Here is a 21,693-nt window from a genome sequence, read left to right as displayed (position 1 = left end):
CTTTTTAGTTACACTGCTTATTGATATGAAAGTCAAAGTTGCCGACTATTAAGAGTGTGTCATAGTTCGTCAAAGCTTGTCAATTATATTCACCTAATTTTTTCAAAATAATATTAAGTTTTAAAACTCCCTTACTGTCTATCACATTACTTGGTAACTTGTATAGCTCTCTACACAAAGAAATATTTTTAACCCTTAACCTATTTACCTCTGTGTCCTCATGTTGTTCATTTTAAAAGAAGAGCTTTGCTCCACTGTACAAACTGGTTTCATAATTTTAAAACACTTCAATCATGTTAATTCTTAATTTCTGTTTGCTTAAACTGAAAAGGTTCAGCTCTTTCAATCAATCCTCAAAGATAAATCCTCAGAATCCTGGAATCAGCCTAGTTGCTCTTCTCTGAACTTTTTCTAGCTCTGCTATGTTTTCTTATAATATGGAAACCAAAACTGCACACGAGGCCTCATTAGTAAGATATATTCCATAAACATAACCTCCCTTGACTTGTACACTGCACATCAGGCTTTATAATTTAACATCACATTAGCCTTTTTAAACACTTTTGTACACCGTCTCTATATAGAAAGTGAAGAGTTCATTGTGACTCCCAGGTCTTTATCAAAAGGTGTACTTTTAGGTTTTAAATCTGTACTCAAATCTACCATTTTTGATTTTCCCATGTAATGCTTTACTTACCTACATTTTATTTGTCACAAATCTGTCTTAATACTGTCCCTCCATTTGTAATGGTTTGGCTGATTCTAAGGGGATACCTAGAATGGTATCATATGTAGACTTTTTATTTATATTCTTATCAAGATCTTTTATCCCACTCCAAAGATTAACCTACAAAGCTGTATCTTTACGTTTTCTGATTTACAGTATAATAATAACATTGATTCTGGTATGATTAATAAACTTGTCAAATTCGCAGTTGACACTAAAATTGGAGGGATGACAGACACTGAAGAGGCAACAAAAAGAATTTAAAAAGATCTGGACAACCTTCAGAAGCGCTCTACTAAACCGTCCGTTTGAGGATGGTACACAGAAAAAAATTTAGGGAACACTTAAATCACACATCGGATTTCAATGCATGAAATATTCAAGTGGAAAGTCTTTACTGAGTAATATGGGGTAATTTGTTGAGAACAAAATGATGTAACAACAGTCAATGGAAACCAAAATCACTAACCCAATGAGGGCTGAATTCAAAGTCAAAAATTGAAATCACTGGCTGATCCAACTTGCGTAAATTTTAATCACAGCAACTCATAATGTGACTCAACATCTGGACATGCTCCTGATGAGATGGTGAATGGTACCCTCGGGGATCTCCTCCCAGACCTGGATCAAGATATCATTGAGCTCCTGGACATTCTGTGGCACTACTAGGTGGCTTTGGATGCACTTATACATAATGTCCCAGAGGTTCTCATTTGGATTCAGATCTGGGGAATGTTCTGGCCAGTCAATGGCATCAATGCCTTTGTTGTCCAGGAATTTCTTACACACTGGCCACATGAGGCCGGGTATTTGTCCTGCATCAGGAGGAACCCAGGGCCCACTGAACCAGCGTAAGGTCTGACAATGGCTCTAACGATTTCATCCCAGTATCTAACTGCAGTCAGGGTACAGTTGCCTAGAACATGAAGGTCTGTGCAACCTTCTGAGGATATGCCTACCCACACCATCACTGACCCACCGCCAAACTGATCATACTGGATGAGGTTGCAGACTGCATAAAGTTCACCATCAAATCTACAGACTTTTTCATGTCTGTCACATGTGCTCAGTGTGAACCTGATCTCATCTGTTAAGAAAAAGGGGCTGCAATGGCTGCCAATTGTAGTATTTTCTGGCTGCATGGTGATGGGCTGTGAGCACATTTTGGTCAGAAACATGCACCTGGAGGTAATTTTTTATGGCTCTGGCAGTGCGCTTCCTTTTCCACTTTGCACAAACCAGCAAGCTCCCCTAATTTATGCTTCCTTCTCCTTCCATCATGTGATTATTGGGCATAAGGCATTGCAAAACTATTATGATCCAGTTTTGTTTTATGTTTTTCTTTATTTTGAGAAATGTTTCAAATTCCAACTTTGTAACAAATGTTGTTTTAGAAATGTATTTAACATAATTAAAATCATTTTTTGTCATTTTTGACCACTTGTTTGCCTTCGGTGAATGCCGCTTTCAAGGTTTTGTTTGTAATATTAATGGGGTAACATTTAACATCAGCTGTGCAACAGGATAAAAGGTCAGGACTGAAGTCTCATCTCTTTTCAAAATTGTAGATAAGTCCTCAAAAATCTTTTTGTTCTCATGTTTTCATTCTCTCTGGCAATAGACTTTTAAAAAACATATTTTTTAACTTTGCGTTTTTGTTTTGTTTTGTGCTTGGTGAAACTTCAGTCAGATATTCTGATTACTGAACTTTGCACACTACTTTTCACTATGCCTTATTTCTTGGCCCATCATATTACATGTACTGTCTCTATGAAGTACAAAAGCAACAGATGCAGATAGAAGAGGCCTTGGCATATGGTATACAATGGAGTGACAAGGAAAAAATTCCAACCAATACCTGACATAAGAGAAGGAGTGTGGGCCCCAGTGTGATTCTAAAATGTAGAATTCAGTCTGTGTGTAGGAGGAATGTCTTCTTTTTCAAATGACATGTGGCAGGGCAGGGGGTGCATCACTGAACATGAATTACGTTTTGACTTTTTAATACAGTTAATGGCTAGTGAGCAAAGGATTCTTCTTTATATAGTCTGCTGATGGTGAACTCACTTTTCTTCACATAGTCATTGAGCTGGGTTAGCACAGTATGCTGATGGTGGTTTGAGTTGTTGCTCATTGTTAAACAAGGAGCACTTTTCTTTTTTACAGTCTGCATGTAGTAAGTGAAATTTTAGTTTCCATCATATTGCTAGTGAACATGTTCTGCTGACAGTGACCCAGTACATTTGAGTGAGCTGACAGTCTCTCTCATATAACCTGTTGGCAGTTCGTTAAAAACTGGTCTTCTTCACACAGTCCATGACATGTGACCAAGGGGACAGACTTTTTTGCACAGTGTACTGACAGAGCATGATGGAATAACCATCTTTGTGGATGACTGTGGTGAGTGAATTTTTAAAGTATTGGTTTCCAGGCTACAAAAAGGACATATCAGTGCTAGAAAAGGTGCAGAGAAGAGCAACTAGGCTGATTCCAAGGCTACAGGGCATGAAGAAAGATTAAAAGAGCTGAGCCTATAGAGTTTAAGCAAAAGAAGATTAAGAGGTGACATGATTGAAGTGTTTAAAATTATTAAGGGAATTAGTACAGTGGATTGAGACTGTTATTTTAACCCTTAAACTGCAACAAACTTAGGGAGTTAATGTACCCCTGGACACCAAATACTTTTTTGCTGCACTTTTTAAGGAAATTCACAAAGAAAAATCAAAATAGTAATGGAACACATATTTTTTTTCTCAATTACTGCAACACTAGTCATTTTACACACTGCTAATACAGTAAACTGTAAAAACTATAAAAAAAACCTACTGCAAAAATCAATTATTATATGTACAAGGTGCAACTGATGCCATTGATGAAATTCAGTAAATTATTGAGCCAACTGCACTTGAACTGCCTGCACGAAAGCACACAGATGCCAATGCTGATGATTGCAGGCTAGTGTAGTGCAGCGGCTGAATCCCAGGGACTGGGAGTGCTGTAGTGCTGCATGGAGGCGACAGTGGTCATGAGCTGGCTGCTCAACGAATGTACGGCACTGACTGATCAGCTCTGGCATGCTGGCAAATTGCACTGGGAACACACTATAGCCAGTTGAGACATTCAATGAATATAAGCCGCCGAATATATTTGGCTCCGGTGTGCTGGCAAACTGCACTGGGAACTGGCTATAGCTGGTTGTGGCATTCAATGAATAAACTTGACTCCCGCATGCTGGCAAATTGCATTGGGAACCAATTATACCCGGTTCTGGTGGTTTAAGAGTTAGAATGAGTTCATCAAGAACAAGGGGGCACAGTTGGAAACTTGTTAAGGGTAAATCAGGAAGTTTTTCTTTACAAAGAGAATCATAGACACTTGGAATAAGCTACCAAGTCGTGTGGTAGGACTTTAGGGACTTTCAAAACTTGACTTCATGTTATTTTAGAAGAATTAAATGGATAGGACTGGCGAGCTTTGGCCTTTCCTCGTCTAGAATGTTCTAATGTTCTAATATAACATGTTAACAGTGGGTGATTGTGACTTATTACTCTTCCTCCCATGGCCTGCTGAGAGTGAACATGGAGGTAGTGGTCATCTTACAGTTTTACTAATGGGGACTTACAACTCATGGTCAGTTAGAGAGGAGTCTCTTTAACTGAGCGTGTGTGTAGAGTCGCCTTTGTATACTGTACACTCTGGGATACCTTAAAGTTCTTGGTAAAAGGTGCACGTTAAAGGAAATTAATCTTGTGCTTGCCTGCCCTCTGGTTGGTGCCACGGTGTTATTGTTTTGTTTCAGCAACTTCAGGAAAATCTGGCAATATATGTAGAATATCCTGTCAAAGGCTAAATTTATATCAGTGGTCTGAAGGAAGAGAATACAGGAGAGAAGTAGCTCATGAAAGTCTCCCATGGTGTTTCCATGGAAACGCACTGTTTTTTGGAAGCAGGGTATGAAATTTGAGTGAATATGCATTTGGCCAGCAAGCATGGCTCTCTCTGTTAACACAGGCTTTTCTGTGCTGACGCCTGCTTCCTAGACAAGACAGCTACAGTGGAACATTGCTCTCACTGTCTCACCTTGTGCAGTGCAGAAAATAAAATTATAAAAATTGACAAAAAGAAAAGAAATTCAACAAAAGCTTTAAAGCAGTGGATTTTAAAGTAAGATACTGTTGGGGAGGACAAAATAAAGAAAGTGAAAAAATAATAATATATCAGGGAGAATCTACAGGAAAAAAATTTCACTTGCTTTTTCTTTTTTTTATTGGCTACCTGTGCAGTAGATCCCATTTCCTGGCAGCAAATAATTTTTTGGGATGTAGATAATGATAAGTCCAATATAACTCTTAGGTCCTTCAAATCTGTCGTTTTTGTTCCTACATGTGAAATTTTTCAGTTACTTAAAATACATTTCATCTCATATAAATCTGCACAAGCCTGTTTCTGTCCAATTCCCACCATATGATTTGGATGATTGTAGATTATCTGCCATTCTGCCTAGCTTAGTATTATCTGCAGACTTAACCAACTTGTTGCGTATATTCCTATCTAGATTTTTTATAATTACAAACTAGCTGTCCCCCGCAGCTGCACCCACATAGTAATGAAACAGGACAAACTTTAATCAATAGATGTTGGCACTGTATCTGATCGTGTTCAAGTATGATTGGAGAGCATCCTCCGTGAAGGAGAAAAGCATTTGGCCGTGATATCTCTATAAATCAGCAGCTACACTCTAAAACACACGTAGCTCTGATCTCTCTCTCAAAAACGTCAAACGTTACTTCTTAACAATCTCTAGAAGATAATGTCTGTTGAACAAACAGGTATCGTTAGCTAAGTGGAGGCAAGGTAAGCTCCAACATGTGGCAAGAGGTAGACTGGGTCGAACAGAGGCTGGTGTGTGACTGAGGAGGGCCCTGGTCCCTCTCCCTTCGGCCTGCTGCTTCTCTTTCGGATTCACCACAAATACTGTAAATCGGTACCGCAAGTAAACTATGATACTTAGCGTGATGACAGAAGTCACAAAATCAACTGGAATGTTCAAACAAATTATAGGAAAAAAACAATCTAAATACGTTAAGTAGTTCTCTCATGAAAAGCAGACAGATATACAGACAAACAGACAGACGCTGGATTTTACATATGTATATATAGATATAGGTAGCAGTGGCCCCAGCTCTGACCCCTGAGGGGACCACTCTTAACATCACCTCATTTGTTTGCTTCCTGTGTTTTAGCTGATTTTGTGCTCATCTACATGCAGTGCTCTGAGCTCACAATTCTCTTAACCACTCATATGAGACCTTATCAAAATATTTTTGAAGATCAAGATATATAATATATAATCCCATATACACTTTGCCTAATTGTATCTTTTGTTGCTTCCTCATAGAATTCCAGCATTTAGTGAAACACGACCTCCCCATATGAGTTCATGTTGACTGTTCACCAAAACTCTGTGCTGCTCAATCAAATGTACTGCTCAATCTTTTTCCTTAATAATTCCTTTCATTAATTTACCTTTTACACACATTAAGCTTTGTATTATCATGGTATTTCCGTCTACTTTCCCTTTTACCTGTTTCCTTAAGGGTAAGTGTTCTCGTCAAGTTCATTATTACAGTGCCCCATGAATGACACACACACGCTGATTAACCCTCAGCACTTTAAACCACACAAGTGCTATAGGAATAACAGCCTGTTATTCAGCACTTCAAGAGACTTACTTATTTTCAGCACGAACAACAATTCGATGTTTTAGTGATATCTCAGACCTAAATATTACTTTTGGTCTACAAGAATACATTTAAACATACAAAGACTCAGCACTCTTGACTATAGGCCATTCATCAGCCAAGAATACCTTCTTTCTCGTATTTGTCCCTTCTTTTGAGTAGCGCTCTCACTCTCAGCCTTATAAACCTCGCAGCACAGAAATAATGGCAAAAATCCGGCTGTCACCAGGTGCTCAAAGAAATCTAACTTATTACTTCAATCACTCTAGACATTAAGACAAAGCATTGAAAGTTAAAAGCAGCATGGTATTTATTACAAGAATAATAATAATACCACAAGAATAAAGAATACTAGAAAATAGGAACTGATAGGAAAGTCTGAATATATAGTCTTTAGAAAAAGCTTACGAAAAAGTTACGGATGACAAGGATGAATGTCCAAGGGAGGCGTTTTATTTAGCAATCGATGTTCATGATGCCTTTCTGACGACCAGGGCCGTCTTCGTCCGTTCCTCTTCTTTTCTCTTCTTCTCTCTTCTTCTCCCTTTGCTTCTCTCTTCTTCTCCCTTTGCTTCTCTCTATCTTGCTTTTCAAACCACGGCATATTTATTATGAAATGTCAAGCCTTGGTTTCACAACACATGTACCTGATTGGCTGGCTGTCAAAATGATTGATGAATTAATTCACTGTTCGTTTTCCCACACAACAAAACCTTTGATGTACTCTGAGGTATCAGTAGTTTTTCCTGTCCCAGGCTGTAAACGAAATTGTTGTTCCAGATGTCCATCCATAAAGTAATCAATAGCCTGAGGTACCAGCTCAGCATCCTTTCCCAGGCTATAAACCAAATTAGCACTAAGCTATGAACAAAAAGTAAGGTGTAAGGGAAGAAAACCTGCTTTAATTTGTCTTAGTTCATGTGTTGTCTTGTCTTGAACAAAATATAATGGAAACCAAAATGTACAGATTTTATACACCATAACAAGCTTACTGGTGTAGAGTTACTTGTTCTTTCATTATAATCTTAACATTCTTATTATTCAAGAAGCAAAGCAAATAAGTGTGGTGATCACGACATACAACCTGTCACAGTCGGTGCTGACCAAAGCACCCAGTTTGCAATGGTGTCCAGGGTCTTGAGCCCAGACATCTCATGTAATGGGTCTTCTGGTCTTCCTCCTTTCTCATCCTTTTCAACTGCTTAAAGCTGCTGACATGTAACTTATGAGGCCACAAGGTGAACACCCCTAACTCTTCAATGTCCATTCTCATTTTGACAGACTACATCAACTCATGTTCACAAGGTAAAGGTATCCAGCAGCTCAAGGGCCTCGCTTTTTACAAAAGTATTCCTGAAGTACAGAAGATGCAGAAAGTTACTATTTCACTTTGTTTACTACTTAACCTTTTGCTTGTTTATCTGAAACAGTAAAACACAAAGTTCCCTTTTTGCAAATATGCCTTGTATAACAAATGAAAAAGTTCCTTTGCAATCACTTCCTCAATTGAGTGTTTTAGACTAGCAGCTGGCACTGAAATACAAAAGATTAAATAAATAATCAACTAAACAAAAAATAATCTTATTCTTATTATGAACTTGCCATCTATAATAATAATTCTTTGAATTTATATAGGACTTTTTTTTAAAAAAACACCTATTTGGGTGCCTGCCAGATTTTGGATTATGTATGATTTTGCCAAAGTAGCTTAAATGGATTTCCATCCTGGGCTGTAGACTGGCACTTTACATTACATGACCTCATTTAAGAACCATAATTTTAATTTTCAATACCACTTTTCACTCGGACTCTGAGTACTGTGTGGGATACTTCTTTGTAATTTTAGAGTAATATTTAACATGCTTGGTATTTGGTAGCGTTATTTTAATTTTATTTAAACACCTTTCTTGTTTACTATGGGTGCCTCCATTTTTATTATTTACAGTTGCTTTTCTTAGTTGCCAACAACACAACAAAAATTTCCTGTTACATGTGAATTTGGATCAAAAAGCAGAAAAATAAATCTAATTACATATGAATTCAGGTCAAAGAAGGGGAAAATAAGCCAATAAAAGCCAATTGTGAAGGTTGTGTATGTTAAAGTTTATTATGGTCATCAGTGGTAATCCGTTTAATCTGCCAAAATCTTTTTGGCAGCAGATATATTGTTTTCATCGGTAACCTTATTCACCAAATATTTTCCTGGAAATTCGCTGTGTGGTCGACTTAGATAAGCACTTTTTCCCAAGCGTTCCATGATGCTTTGCAAAGCCAGCGTGACATCACAGAGCCGTATCAGTCATGTGTAGAACTTTCATGCCTGCATTTATTTAAAAAAATAAATAAATAAACTTGCAGTATTTTCATTTGAGGGATACTTTAGCTGAGTATAATGAAAATATTATAACTATTGCCACCAGATATATAACACTGATACTTGTGCACTGGCAGCCTAGTGTATGAATAATTAGCAATGTTCTTCAGCTACATCCAAAACAAGCATTTAAGGAGGCCTCCCCCTTTTCTATTGCCATTTATCGCCACTACTACTGCATCGTCTGCCGTTTTCCAAAGTAGGTAGTAAAACTTTAAAAATTATTTCAGTTTATTGATGAAAAAATCCATGAATCATAAATCTGCAATTCGCAAGGGCTATCTATACTGCCATTTCCAGTTTTGGGTTTTTATCTCAATTTCAGAAAATGGAACCATAAAAGCAATAGTAAAGAGAACATAATGTGCTGAATTGTATTTTTATTTAATAAAATGAAACTATGCATTCTGCTACATTTGTGTTTATTGATGTGAAGAGGAGTGAACTGCAGCACATTGAAAATGCAAGTTAAAATTTTACCGCACTCTGTAAACGTCATATTTCTGGTACTGCTACTACTACATGCCAGAGTACTGTGTACAGAAATCCAAGAAAAAAATTGGAAATTTACATCATGTCTCCCTATTATATAAAAAAATCCTGTGGTGAGACAAGACTTTTTTGAAGAGATTTTTTCAAGTCCCGCTCTCCTTCCAACCATATTCAACCACGCACATGGTACTCTCACCTTTCATTTGTGTGAATGCATTTCAAAGACCCAGTTCTTGCTGTCTCTGCTCTTATAAATTGTAACATTTTCCTCACACATATTACTGTAGAAAGAAGGATGTATTCAAGAAAGGTAATGCAGTAAATCTTCAGGGGATAACATTAGACAACAAAGGAGATCTTGATATGCCATTCGTATTAAAACATTAATAGTTTCCTGTTAGAATAGTTTTTGCAAAGACAACAAATCTCAGTGCCAAACATTTGAAAAAGTCATTTTATTTAATAGAAAGAAATGAAATTCAATCACGGGCAGTTATACGTTGCATTGTCACGATGGAAGTCCAAATACAGAATCCAAATTGATATTGACAAAAATTTAATTTAAAAAATTGTTTCTACTGAAATTTTACAGTAAAAGTGTAAGTTTTAAAAGTATTTGTGTGTTAATTTCAAAGCCAAACAGAACAAAACTGTTTTACGCAACAAATAACTCTAACGCAACATGAAACATAATTTACTTTCAAATTATTACATTTTACTATTTTTTAAATAATTTAATTACTCGCTGTAATGTAAAATAGTTAGTTTTATTATGCATATGTAACAATTCCCATGACAAAAACAATCTGTTTAAATCCTCATCCCCATACGTGAGTGGCAGAACCGCAAAGAGGTTAGCATGTAGTGTCGGCCCGAGGGTTGGCAAGTGAAGCGGGCAGAGGGCAAAGCCCCCTAGTTTCATTTAAATAGAAAGTTGACTATAAACACTAATGAGTCAGTAAACTGTAATAAACTGAACTGACAAAATTCACAACATTGACAAACCTTACCAATTTAGACTTGTAAAGGTATCACAGCATCAACTATTAGAATATATTCAAATTAGAATCAAAGCATTTATAAGCAGAGATCCTCAAGCTTTATACAGCATTTTAAAAATTGTGCACACTACGCTGTGGTCTGGATGACTTTCAATACCTCTCCACCACTTCCAGGTGCCCCAATGACAGTGTCAATAGGGGAAATGAGTTTTAGAGTTATCACTTTGATGCATTTTTCAATCTTGCTCTTGCCTGAAAACCTTGTGAGAAACACCTTAAATGTTATTTAATTTCCTGTCTAATTTGAACATATTATAAAACATATTGGCTTGAATGGAGTCCAGCCAGCAGGGTTTTATACCTCCCCTTTGTCATATTTGTAGGAGTCTTGGCTTCAAAGTGTGGATTTTTTAAGCTGAACTCCTACTCTCTTCATACTTTATTATATTTAGTATGGCTTCAGGGACAGTGGTTTGTGTTCTTAATTAATATATTTATTATTCTTTGGTAATGCTTGTTTCTGATCTGGGGATTTGCTGGGTGAATAGAGTAGTTAAAGGATTTGTGTTTATTTTGTGCCTGTCTTGTCATTTTACCCATTGCTGGACTACAGTTAGCTGTTCAAGGTTGTGACCTTTTCCAATAAATCTATCAACATTTCCTTAGTTTAGTGCCTTTTAATATGGAGGTCATCCTATGGATCTCTTTCAATGTACGGTATAACACTAAATAAGTGCCTTTAAAATCGATTCTCACTTTTTAAACCTTTCTAAACCTGTTGGGCTAATTATAATACACACCAATAGATATAAAGACAGCATGAAAAACCAACAAATGTTAAAAAAAGATGTTAATCAGGCCACAGTCTGTGGTTCTGAACCACAGTGGATATCCTGGCTATTGCAACTTAAGCAGTGTTTATTAATTTTTGCTTGGACCTGCACTCTTCTTGAAACTAGAACTGACATTCAAGGCATTTTGAAACAGAAGAAGAATACCTGAAAATATCTTTTATATAAATGTCTATGCATGGAAGTGTGTGGGTCTGTCTGTCCGGCGGGAAGAGAGAGGTGGAGTCAGGGTAAGGGCTCCACCTGTAAAGATACACAAGCGAGGTGAACATGTTAGCAAAACGAAACCTCAGAAGGAAAAGTCACTCACTTAGCCGCTAATTCAGAAGCAAGGCGAGCACATCGGCAAAACGGTATCCCTTTTACTTTTCCTTCAGCCGCTGATACACATATGAGGGTGAGCACATCAACAAAATGAAACCTCCTAGAAGAGAGATGCCCAGAGCAGTTCCTTTCAATTACCTGACATCTCTACATCTCAAATTTTTTCTGGTGATTTCAATGGTTTCTAGGACCCCAGGCTTTTTACAGCACAGGCTTACACAGCTAGTTTATAAATAATTGACACAAACAAATAAGGAATGTCTTCTTCCGAATTTATAAGGTAGCAGCACTAACATCTGTGCCAAGTCTACTTTGTAGCCCTTGCATATTTAAGTTTTATTGTAATTCATATGATTCCATCTTGTAATTGACTGAAAATGTATTACATATTAAATGCTTTGCAGGATATTCACAAGAGATTTTATCATGATTTACAAATTATATAGAGTCATTATTGTTAAATAACATATATTTATTTATGTTGAAAATGAACCTGGCACATGCTGCTTATGTTACAGACTCTCTGTGTCCTTGGATTGCTTTAATGAATATGTGGTTCTACCCCAAATAATTACTTTGTAGTTGTTTGATGATGAATGTTTTCACCATAGGAGAGCCATCTTAATCTATCGCTTTGAGGAAGATTTATTACAACAACAACAACTTAACTTTTTGTATAGTTCAAAACGCCTCAATGGGTTTTAACAGGCCCTGTTTTTGAAAGTCCCCAAGCCTTCACTCTCTAAGAATGCAAGAAAAAAAAATCTTGTAGAAAAAAAAGGAAGAAATCTTGGGAAGGGCAATTCAGAGACCCCCTTCCATCAGGTAGGTTGGACATGCAACGGGTGTAAAAAATAGGGTAAATACAACACACAAAACAGAATCCAAGATATCCTGTTCATATAGCTAAATAGATAATCTGTTATTGCCACCTCAGAAATACAATACAATAGTAAAAATGTTTTGTTCTTGCAAAGCATTCCTCACCAAATGCAGGCTCGGAGTGTCACAACATCTCTCAAGGCAAAATGCAAGAATAGATTTGACCATTTATACAGTGACTGACTTACTGTGGGCTCGCACCACAAGATTTCAGTTTGAACGGTTGCATTGTGGTGATCTGCTGGCAATGAGCTATGAACTCACATCTTCTGGCTCAGAGGTGAGTAATTTGTGGTGTGAGCTAACTGGAGAGCTACACCTGTCAACCGCTCAGAGCCCATCTCTGACCAATGTGAATGGTGCGCATCCAGGTGATGTCAGCTGATCTGCTACTTTGTCAGTCCCCACATTCTCTGTGTAGTGTCATCACCTACAGTCCCTAATCGCCTTGGAAGGTTTCATAGGTTATAGTTATACATTATTGAATCACAGTGGATTTAATTTGACCTTTATGACACCAATCAGCAGAAAAAGACACTTTAATGTGAAGTTGAAAACAGATCTCTGCAAAGTGGTCTAAATTAACACACAAAACAATTGATCACGTAAGTATTCACCTATTCAAGCCTTCCAGGGCTTGCTGCAGAGGAGCATCACCACAACAGAGAACCTGGCACTTCCATGCTTCACGGTGGGGATGGTGTCTTTTTAATTATGTGCAGTGTTTGGTTTTCACCAAACATGCTATGTAGTCTGATGGCTAAAAAGCACAATTTTGGTCTCATCAGACCAATGAACAATCTCCCAGCTGACTTCAGAGTCTCCTATGCACCTTCTGGCAAACTCTAGCCGAGATGTTATGCATGTTTTTAACAGTAGCTTTCCCTTTGGCCCTCTCCCAGATGGGGCACACAGGTAACAGTTTTTGTAACCACAGTCTTTCCATTCTGTATGTGTATACTATATATATTATCTGTATGTGAATTTCCCCTTGGGATTAATAAAGTATCTATCTATCTATCTATCTATCTATCTATCTATCTATCTATCTATCTATCTATCTATCTATCTATCTATCTATCTATCTATCTATCTATCTATTCTGAGCCATTGTAAATCCTTCACAATTGTAGTTACTTAGTGGCCTTCCTCACTAGTCTTCTCCTTGTATGATCACTCAATATTTGTGGATGGCCTACTCTGGCCAGATTTACAGCTGTAACGCACTTGTTCCATTTCTTAATGATTGATTTAAATGGGACCCGGTTCGTTTCCCGGGTCCTCCCTGCATGGAGTTTGCATGTTCTCCCCGTGTCTGCGTGGGTTTCCTCCGGGCTCTCCGGTTTCCTCCCACAGTCCACAGACATGCAGGTTAGGTGCACTGACAATTCTAAATTGACCCTAGTGTGTGCTTGGTGTGTGGGTGTGTTTGTGTGTGTCCTGTGATGGGTTGGCACCCTGCCCGGGACTGGTTCCTGCCTTGTGCCCTGTGTTAGCTGGGATTGGCTCCAGCAGACCCCCGTGACCCTGTAGTTAGGATTCAGCGGGTTGGAAAATGGATGGATGGATGGATGGATGATTTAAATGGACTCCAAGGGATATTCACTGACTTGGATATTTTCCTGTGTTCATTCCCGGATGTGTGATTTTCAAACACCTTTTCACAGAGCTGCATGGAATCTTCATTGTGTAAGTTAGGCCATCATACTGACTCACCACAAGTTGGACATTATAGATAAGGTACACTTCATCATTCATCAATCATTTGAAACCCCTTGACTATAGTTAGGTAATCTAAATTGAAGTAATTATGTGACTTCTTAAACCATTTGTGATGATTTAGAGGTGTAATATTAAAGGGAATGAATACTTATTATTATGAAATCAATTATTGTGTGTTATATTTGCTATTAATTTAGACCACTTTGCAGAGATCTGTTTTCATTTTCAGTTTTACAAGTCTTTCTGTTTGATCAGTGTCAAAAAAGCCAAATTAAATCCACTTTAATTCAATGCTGTATAAACAAATGTGAAAACTTCAAAGGGAGTGAATAAGTTTTTCATTTTACATTGTATGTAACTGTTAGATTTACCTGATAATGCATAAAGGTTGTGAAAGAACACACAATAAAATGTATGTTAAAAATGAAAAGACTTTTCTTATAACATAAGTAAATAATTTGATATATACTAAAATTTTTATAGGTTATTGTTATACATTATTTTATGATTTGTGTATTTTTCTATTGATTCTCATATTGTGGCTGGTCTTTGCTTTTGCTGCTTGAATAGGATGTGATCCCCATAGTCCACAACTGGATTAAGTTGGTTTAATAAAGGATAGCAAGATGAATGCATTTTGTTTGTTTGTTTTTTTGTGACAGCACATCACATCAGAGTTAACTTTAATAATACTACTTTTGAAATGAAAAGTGATTCAAAGACAAGTGGGGGAATAACAAGAACCCTGATAGAGAAAGTGAAATCTGTGGGTGTTAATGGAGTGAACTGTTTGAGGTAAAGAAAGAGTATAGTTGGCTTGGGTTGGGCAGCCTTGGTCTATTGTGAGTGCAGCTGTCAACTTCTTTTCTCAGCCTTTTATTGCTCCTCTAAAGTGTCTTGATGGGGCTCTCATCTAAAGGCTTCTGAGTTCCACCTTGAACCTACTGAAGAAGTGACATGTATTAATTTATCCCTAAAAAATTACCCCTAAAGTTCAGAATTTAGTTTAGTAAGAAAATAATATTCTGATACTGAAGAAAAGGAACAATTTAGCCACATTCATTCCACCTTCTTCCATGAATAGATAGTAGGTACCTGGAGCCATCCAATTGGCATCTATAGCATCCAGTCTCATCTATAGCTAATTCAGAGTCACCAGATCAATAACATAAATAAAGAGACATCATGGAAAGCCATATAGCTATAGCAGGGCTTGAAATCATTTCTGGGTCTTTGTGCCAGTAAGGCAGTAACAGTGAGTGCATTCAACTTTGCAATAAGATCACCAGCCAGTGCATTTTTTCTTTCTTTCTTCCAACATTAGTTGCAGTGAGTTAACTTGTAATTCCTTTTGCAGAATATAAATTCTCAGTTTTTCTATTTGTTCTGCTTTTGAAGTGCTTAATAGCTTAAGCAATTTAAAATGAAATGTTAGACAACTCACTTCTAACAATAATGTGCTGAACAAATAGAGCATAGATGTTTAATGAGCAGCAGTACAATATTTCATTTATATAGTCAGCATAAACACTTCAGAATGAAATGTAACAGCTGAATTAACAGATATTAAAGTAGAATCAGTGAAGTCTTCCCCAGTCCCAATTCTCAGCAATCAACTGAAGATTACATTTTAAAACTGAACCAATGCAAGCAAAACAAAATAATAGCTATACCCCAAATGCACAGTGTCTGAACGTGGCTTGCTTGTTGCCTTGTCCCCAATAATATTGGTGTAGGTCTCCGGACTCTGTGGCAATGTACTGGACTTGGCTTGGTATGTTGAGAGCATGAAATGAAATTACATTAAACAAGTAACACACCCGGCTTCACTCTTCTTTTCATACTATACATCTGAGCATAAGCCATGCTCTAGTAGGGAGTTACCTCTCAACAAAATCAATATTAAGCTCAGGGTTGGTCTGTTTAGTAAAAGAAAACTAAGTCTATTGTTCTACTTCAGAAATGATTGCAATAATAATTTGCCAACCATATGGTTTTTATAGGATTGACTTAGTACCACCAATACATCTCAACAAACTCAAGCTCAACGAGATAGCTTTTAGTTGAGATATTCAGGACATTAGTCACAGGCAGTATATACCCTGACTTGATATCCTCACTACAGTTAGAAAGCAAGCCTTCCAACAAAACTGAAGTTGAGAGACATCTACAAATAGTAATTAGACAAAACTGTATCCAAGAAAAACAAATCTGCAGACACAAAAGTTGGAGAAGATTTGTTTTTATGCAATACCTCTAGAGCATTAACAAAACTGTGCTAAGAGAATTGAAACTAAGGCAGCTTCAAGGGTTTATCATAACTGTCTTACAAGTTAGATTTTCAAAGTTTTAGAGCATTTTGAAAAGTGCTGGTGCCTGGCAAGGTCCAGCTGCTTATATGTGTCGAATCATCATTAAAGCCACTAGCATCTTTCAGGAAACCGCTCTACCACTTTTAAGTTATTCATGGAAATGTTTGTTGCTCTAGTTGTTGTATGTCTTGAGATGAACACCTATTGAGTGTCCAGTCAACATAAACAGTACATTTTTGGCATGCAAGTCGAAAACTGACATTGGAGTGGAACAGTGACATTTGATTGGGGGGCTGGAGGTGGTTCCCCACATGAAACTGTGAGCGGTGATGTGGTGTGGCAGGTTGTGATTTAGACATTTGATCGGGTATTGGGGTATGGTTGCCCACGTGAAACTGCAAGCCAGTATAGTGTAACAGTGCTTTAAAGGTACGGTGAGAAATGTTGCCAGTACTTTATGTTGAAAGTGGCAGTGCTCAAAAACTAACCACAGGAGAATGTGCAGCAAACAACACCCATATATGATAATTAATCCCATGACACTTCAACTGCTAAACTACACAAGTTATGTTATAAGCAGTACTTACAAATGAAGCATAGCATCAAGTCCTTTAGCAAATGTATCTTTCTCAATAGAGTCAAAACTCTGACTCAAGGTCTTCTTATTCTCCATCACAAAGTAGCATTATGTAACTCTTCTAGGACTTCCTCAACTGTATGTTTGTTTTTTTTTTTGGAAGAAGAAGACATTTCCCCTAGTACAACTTCAAGTCTTATCTTGCAATAACCGAACAGTCCCCATGCACTTTGACAGATACCCGTGCGTAATGGTGCATAAAGTTGAGCTCTCACACATGAAATATACTGTATTTCCTGCCTTTTACTTACAGCTGTGAAATGTATGAGTGACCAGTCATGAACAACTATGCATTATTGGAATGCTTTGAGCTTAAGCTGTTTAACAGTAAGGAACCATTCACTGGATGTGTCTAAGTATATGTGGGATCTTTGATAAAAGCAGATTCACTCAACTGTGATGCGCTGCTAGCCTTGGTGTAGACGTGTGCAAATTGCATATTTTACTAATGAAAGAGAAAAGACAATATGGAAATTTATGATTATTTGAATCAAGAAACCCTTGGATTTGTAAAAATACAATTTTTGCTTTTGATTGACTTGTATGTTTATTTCAATGCACACATACTATACATGTACATCTTTGAAAGATGGCAGTGGCCTCCCTGTGCATAAGTGGTTAATTATGCAAGATTGTAAAAACGTGGTTTGCCTGGCTGTATTTTTTTCTGTTTAATGGTTGTAGCTGCGTTTAACCAAAATTACCAAATTTCAGCAGCTCTAGTTCGCTTCATGGGATTCTGGCAAAGGCTTGACGCATTGAAATGATTCCACAGACAAAATATCTTTGTTTTAAAAACTTTAGCAAAAAATCAAAGTAAAACAGTTCACACCAAAATAGAGAAAAGATTGGTATTGCAAAAAAAGAAAAGTTCTATTTAAGGCTTATATCTTGTTTGTTTCTTTAAGTTCTTTCATACACTGTTTGCTTATCCCATTTTCATGCTGTAAATGGGTTTTTCAGTCCATGCTAGCAATGGGACCTGTTCTAAAAAACAACTGATTCAATTAACACACTGTATCTTTGTTATAGCAAGAAAATTCTAGCTCATATTAATTTGCAGGGGGTAAAAAACTATACCATATTCTAATAGCTATGAAAGAAAAATATATTCTGTTCTACTATAGGAGTCAATAAAACACTATATGAATTTAACTTAGAGCATTAACATTCTAAGATTGGCTCTTACATTGGTTGTTTTGTTATGCTTGACTTATTATTATTCATGTAAAAAAATTTCTGTTGGTTTTCTTTAGTATTTGTTAATTAGGTACTGTTTCTTTGAAGTGGTGTCCTTCCTTGTACTTTAGTGGATGGAACCCCAGATGGTAGGGCCAACCTTATGTCACTGCTGCTGGATCCTCCCCCTGTCTATAAATTGCTGTCAGAATGAGAAATCCAGAAGTGGATTGTGGAGTTTTGAGAGTTCATTGTTGTTGCTCCTGATTGTTTGGTTTATTAGATTTATTTTGTTTCTGTATTTAGATTTTACTTTCAAATTGTAATTGGAGACTTGTTAGATAAATCCTTTTTGCCTTATCGTTGGTGTTTTGACATTTTTGTGTTGTTCAATAAATAGACTGTTTCTAAGACTTGTCTCTACAAGTCTGAGTTTCACAGTTTCTCTCACCCTTGTGAGACATTTTGATATATTTTGGGATTTTCTTCAGACTTTGAACCTTTTAAGCCAGCTTCCCATTTTTGAGTCCTGCTTAGTTTGATGCCTACAGGTGGTAGTTGAATGCCTGGTGGTGACGTTATGTCTGGGTATGCTAGTGAAGGTTCTGGCCTGCTTTGTGGCTATTTCTGGAGGCCTCACACCCTTGTTTGCCATGTTTGCTAAGGAGATATTCTTTAATCTTTTTGTTCTTCCTAGATTATTGACTTTTGGTTTCCCCATAGACTCATGATCTCATTATGCTTCAACAGGTTTGGAAGCGCTCAGGTGCATGGTTTTACAAGGCCCTTCCCAAATACATTCTTCCACCCTGTGATAACAGTCGAGCTGGAGGCAAGGGATTTCGACTCATGAAGGGAGATGGACAGCAGGCAGGTCCAACTGGACAAACTGGCCAAGTCTACAGCTGGACTAAAACCAAAGGCAAGTACAAAAAAAAATCCTCAAAGATCAATCTACTTCTGGTTTGCTTTCCCTAGCCAGAAGTGTCCATCAATTGGTGAGATAATTAATAGCAGCAATAGTAGTAATGTCAAGTAAAGCCTTGTTTTCATTTCTGACTAACTGATGTCATGATAAGCAAGAATGTATTTAAATTCATTAACTACCTTATCTGATATACTTTTTATTCTGGTATGTATGGGTCTACCAAGCAGATATTTAAAGAGGACACAAACATGTGGGTTCCTTATGGTTGGTGACACTTAATCCCTAAGGTTCAGAGTGTATTATGGAGTCTTTATGGTGTAAGAGGCCTCCCCTGATAGATAGGAAACATACAGAATGCAGAGTGTGTTAGAATTCAAAAATCTTCCAAGTGTTCAAGTAACACAGGCTGCCCATTCTTTTTGGTATTGCACCTACCCTCACCAAAGCAAATCTACTGACCTTTTTCTCTTTAATAACTTTGACCATGGGTATTTTACCTTCATCATAAAGTAGGTTCCTATGAAGCTAAAGCTTAGCTTTCAGCAGCTGAAAGATCTGAGAATGAATTTAAAACTGCTGGTAGTGATTACTGCACAAAGGCACGGAGGAGCATTTACTGCAATTTAAAGAGATGCAGCTGTTTTCAAATGAGACAAGGAGAGATGATTGAGACAGGACGGCAATGATAAAATTCAGAGTCAGACTCAAAATGCCTCACAAACAACCTCTTAAACAGATCAATTGTAAACAAATTCAATCTGGCATCTTCTGCGGCAGCAACACTTTTATCTACTAGAGCGTGCCCAGGGATTTATGTATACATTGCACAGAATCAATTGCTGTTAATTTAATTACAAAAGAGTATTCTTTCAATGGTCCTAATCAGCTTGTTTTTTCTTGAGTCCTTTTTGGTGTCTTTGTTACTAACAATGCAAAGGAGTCAGTTATTCTTCACCTACCTACATGTCATAGTGATGTGAACTGACCTTTTGGTGGGTAGAAGCAATATATAGGACAGGATTTATTACTTTGAAATCCTGGACACATCATTTCAAAGTTTTTTTTTTCCATTGGTAAAATGTCTGTTGTAGGTCAAATATTCTGGAAGGCACTATAACTGTTTATCTGGTGATATATAGCCACTATTCTTTGTTGTGCAGTAGATTTTCAGCAAGAAAAAGAAAAAAAAAATTGAACCAGTACATATATACTGTATGTATTAAAATATCCAAGTAAAAAAAGAAGATAAAAATAAGTAGTAATATCCCTTTGCTTTCTATATGTTTTATAATAGATTTTCAGTTGTCCAACAAAATCTACCTTTTGGATCCTATGTTTGATAGGTTGCAGCGATCTTTGTTAATAATTGCAGAAAAGGTAAAAGATGACCCAAACAGATTCTTTCACTAATAATTTTAGTAATAAATGAGTGGTTGGGAGAAGTATGATAGGAACACTAAAGGTGATTTAAAATATTCAGAAAGTGCAGTAGTGAATGGTCTAAAATTACATTTTCCTAACGTTTTAACATGTCCCAGCAGTATCAGGGACTACTAAGGAGATACTTAGTGATTTTGAAATTGTACTGTAGAGGGTTGAAGTACTGTTTAGATTAAATATAAATTTTAAATATAAACCATTGACACATTTTTTAAAAGTCATTGCTCAATGGGGATATTACTAAGGACTGGAAAATAACAAATATAATCCCATTATATTATAAAATAGATTGGGTGGATCCAAGTAACTATAGGCATTTTAAGCTTCATGTGCATCAAGGGCAAATTAATGGGAGAATAGGAATTACCGTAGATCCCGGAATATAAGCCGACTCAGTATATTAGCCGACCCCCTTCTCTACCTACTAAATTACATGTATTTGCCGATGACCGGTATTTAAGCCGACCCACTTCTCCAAGCAAAATTTTCTAAATTTCCTTAAAAGTGTCTCTTTAGGTATATTTATCATGTTTATCGGTGAGAATTTGAGACTGCCGGCATTTTTGATGGAAACCAGGAGGTGGTTGCGGAGAAGTTTGGTAAAATGAAACCTTTGTGTTGAAGCTATATACGCAAATACGGTACATCAGCGGGTGGATTTCCGGAGACTCGTTATAAATTTGATTAACTTAAATACGCAATACAGTGGACCCTTGACTTATGAACTTAATTCGTTCGCGAAGGCTAACCCATAATGTGTTCCAAACCTCCCACTGCACCACTTACTTAACCTTTTCATAATAAGAAAGGGTTGTATAATGTGCATAATTTACCAAAACACCAATAATTTTTCTAATGCACTAACCAAAAATTCATAAAAAGTGCCTAGCCTACCAGAAGTAGGCTAGATTAAGCTAGGAGCATGGCGGCGCGCATGGTCGCAGCAGCTCAGGGTTCTCCTTTTCAGTGCACTTTTTTGTTGTTTTTGTATTTTGTTTTTTCCTTGTTTGTGCACGATTGGTTCGGCAAACATCCGCTACACCCGTCAGAACCTTATAGACATCGGTGTCCAGAGCCAGACAT

At 37.1% G+C, this 21,693-nt stretch overlaps 1 protein-coding gene across 2 annotated transcripts in view; it reads left to right on the top strand.

Annotated features, from left to right (window-relative positions):
* Positions 1-21,693, top strand: part of LOC120531333 (rab effector Noc2-like) — a 269,102-nt gene that overhangs the window by 169,788 nt on the left and 77,621 nt on the right. For both annotated transcript variants that reach the window (XM_039756636.1, XM_039756635.1), the window contains exon 6: positions 18,993-19,164. In XM_039756636.1, coding sequence (XP_039612570.1) covers positions 18,993-19,164 — 172 coding nt within the window. The remainder of the gene's footprint in view (positions 1-18,992; positions 19,165-21,693) is intronic.

This window comes from Polypterus senegalus, chromosome 6 (genome assembly GCF_016835505.1).
Source record: "Polypterus senegalus isolate Bchr_013 chromosome 6, ASM1683550v1, whole genome shotgun sequence".
NCBI classification, from domain to species: domain Eukaryota; kingdom Metazoa; phylum Chordata; class Cladistia; order Polypteriformes; family Polypteridae; genus Polypterus; species Polypterus senegalus.
This window is presented reverse-complemented; position numbering and strand designations above follow the sequence as displayed.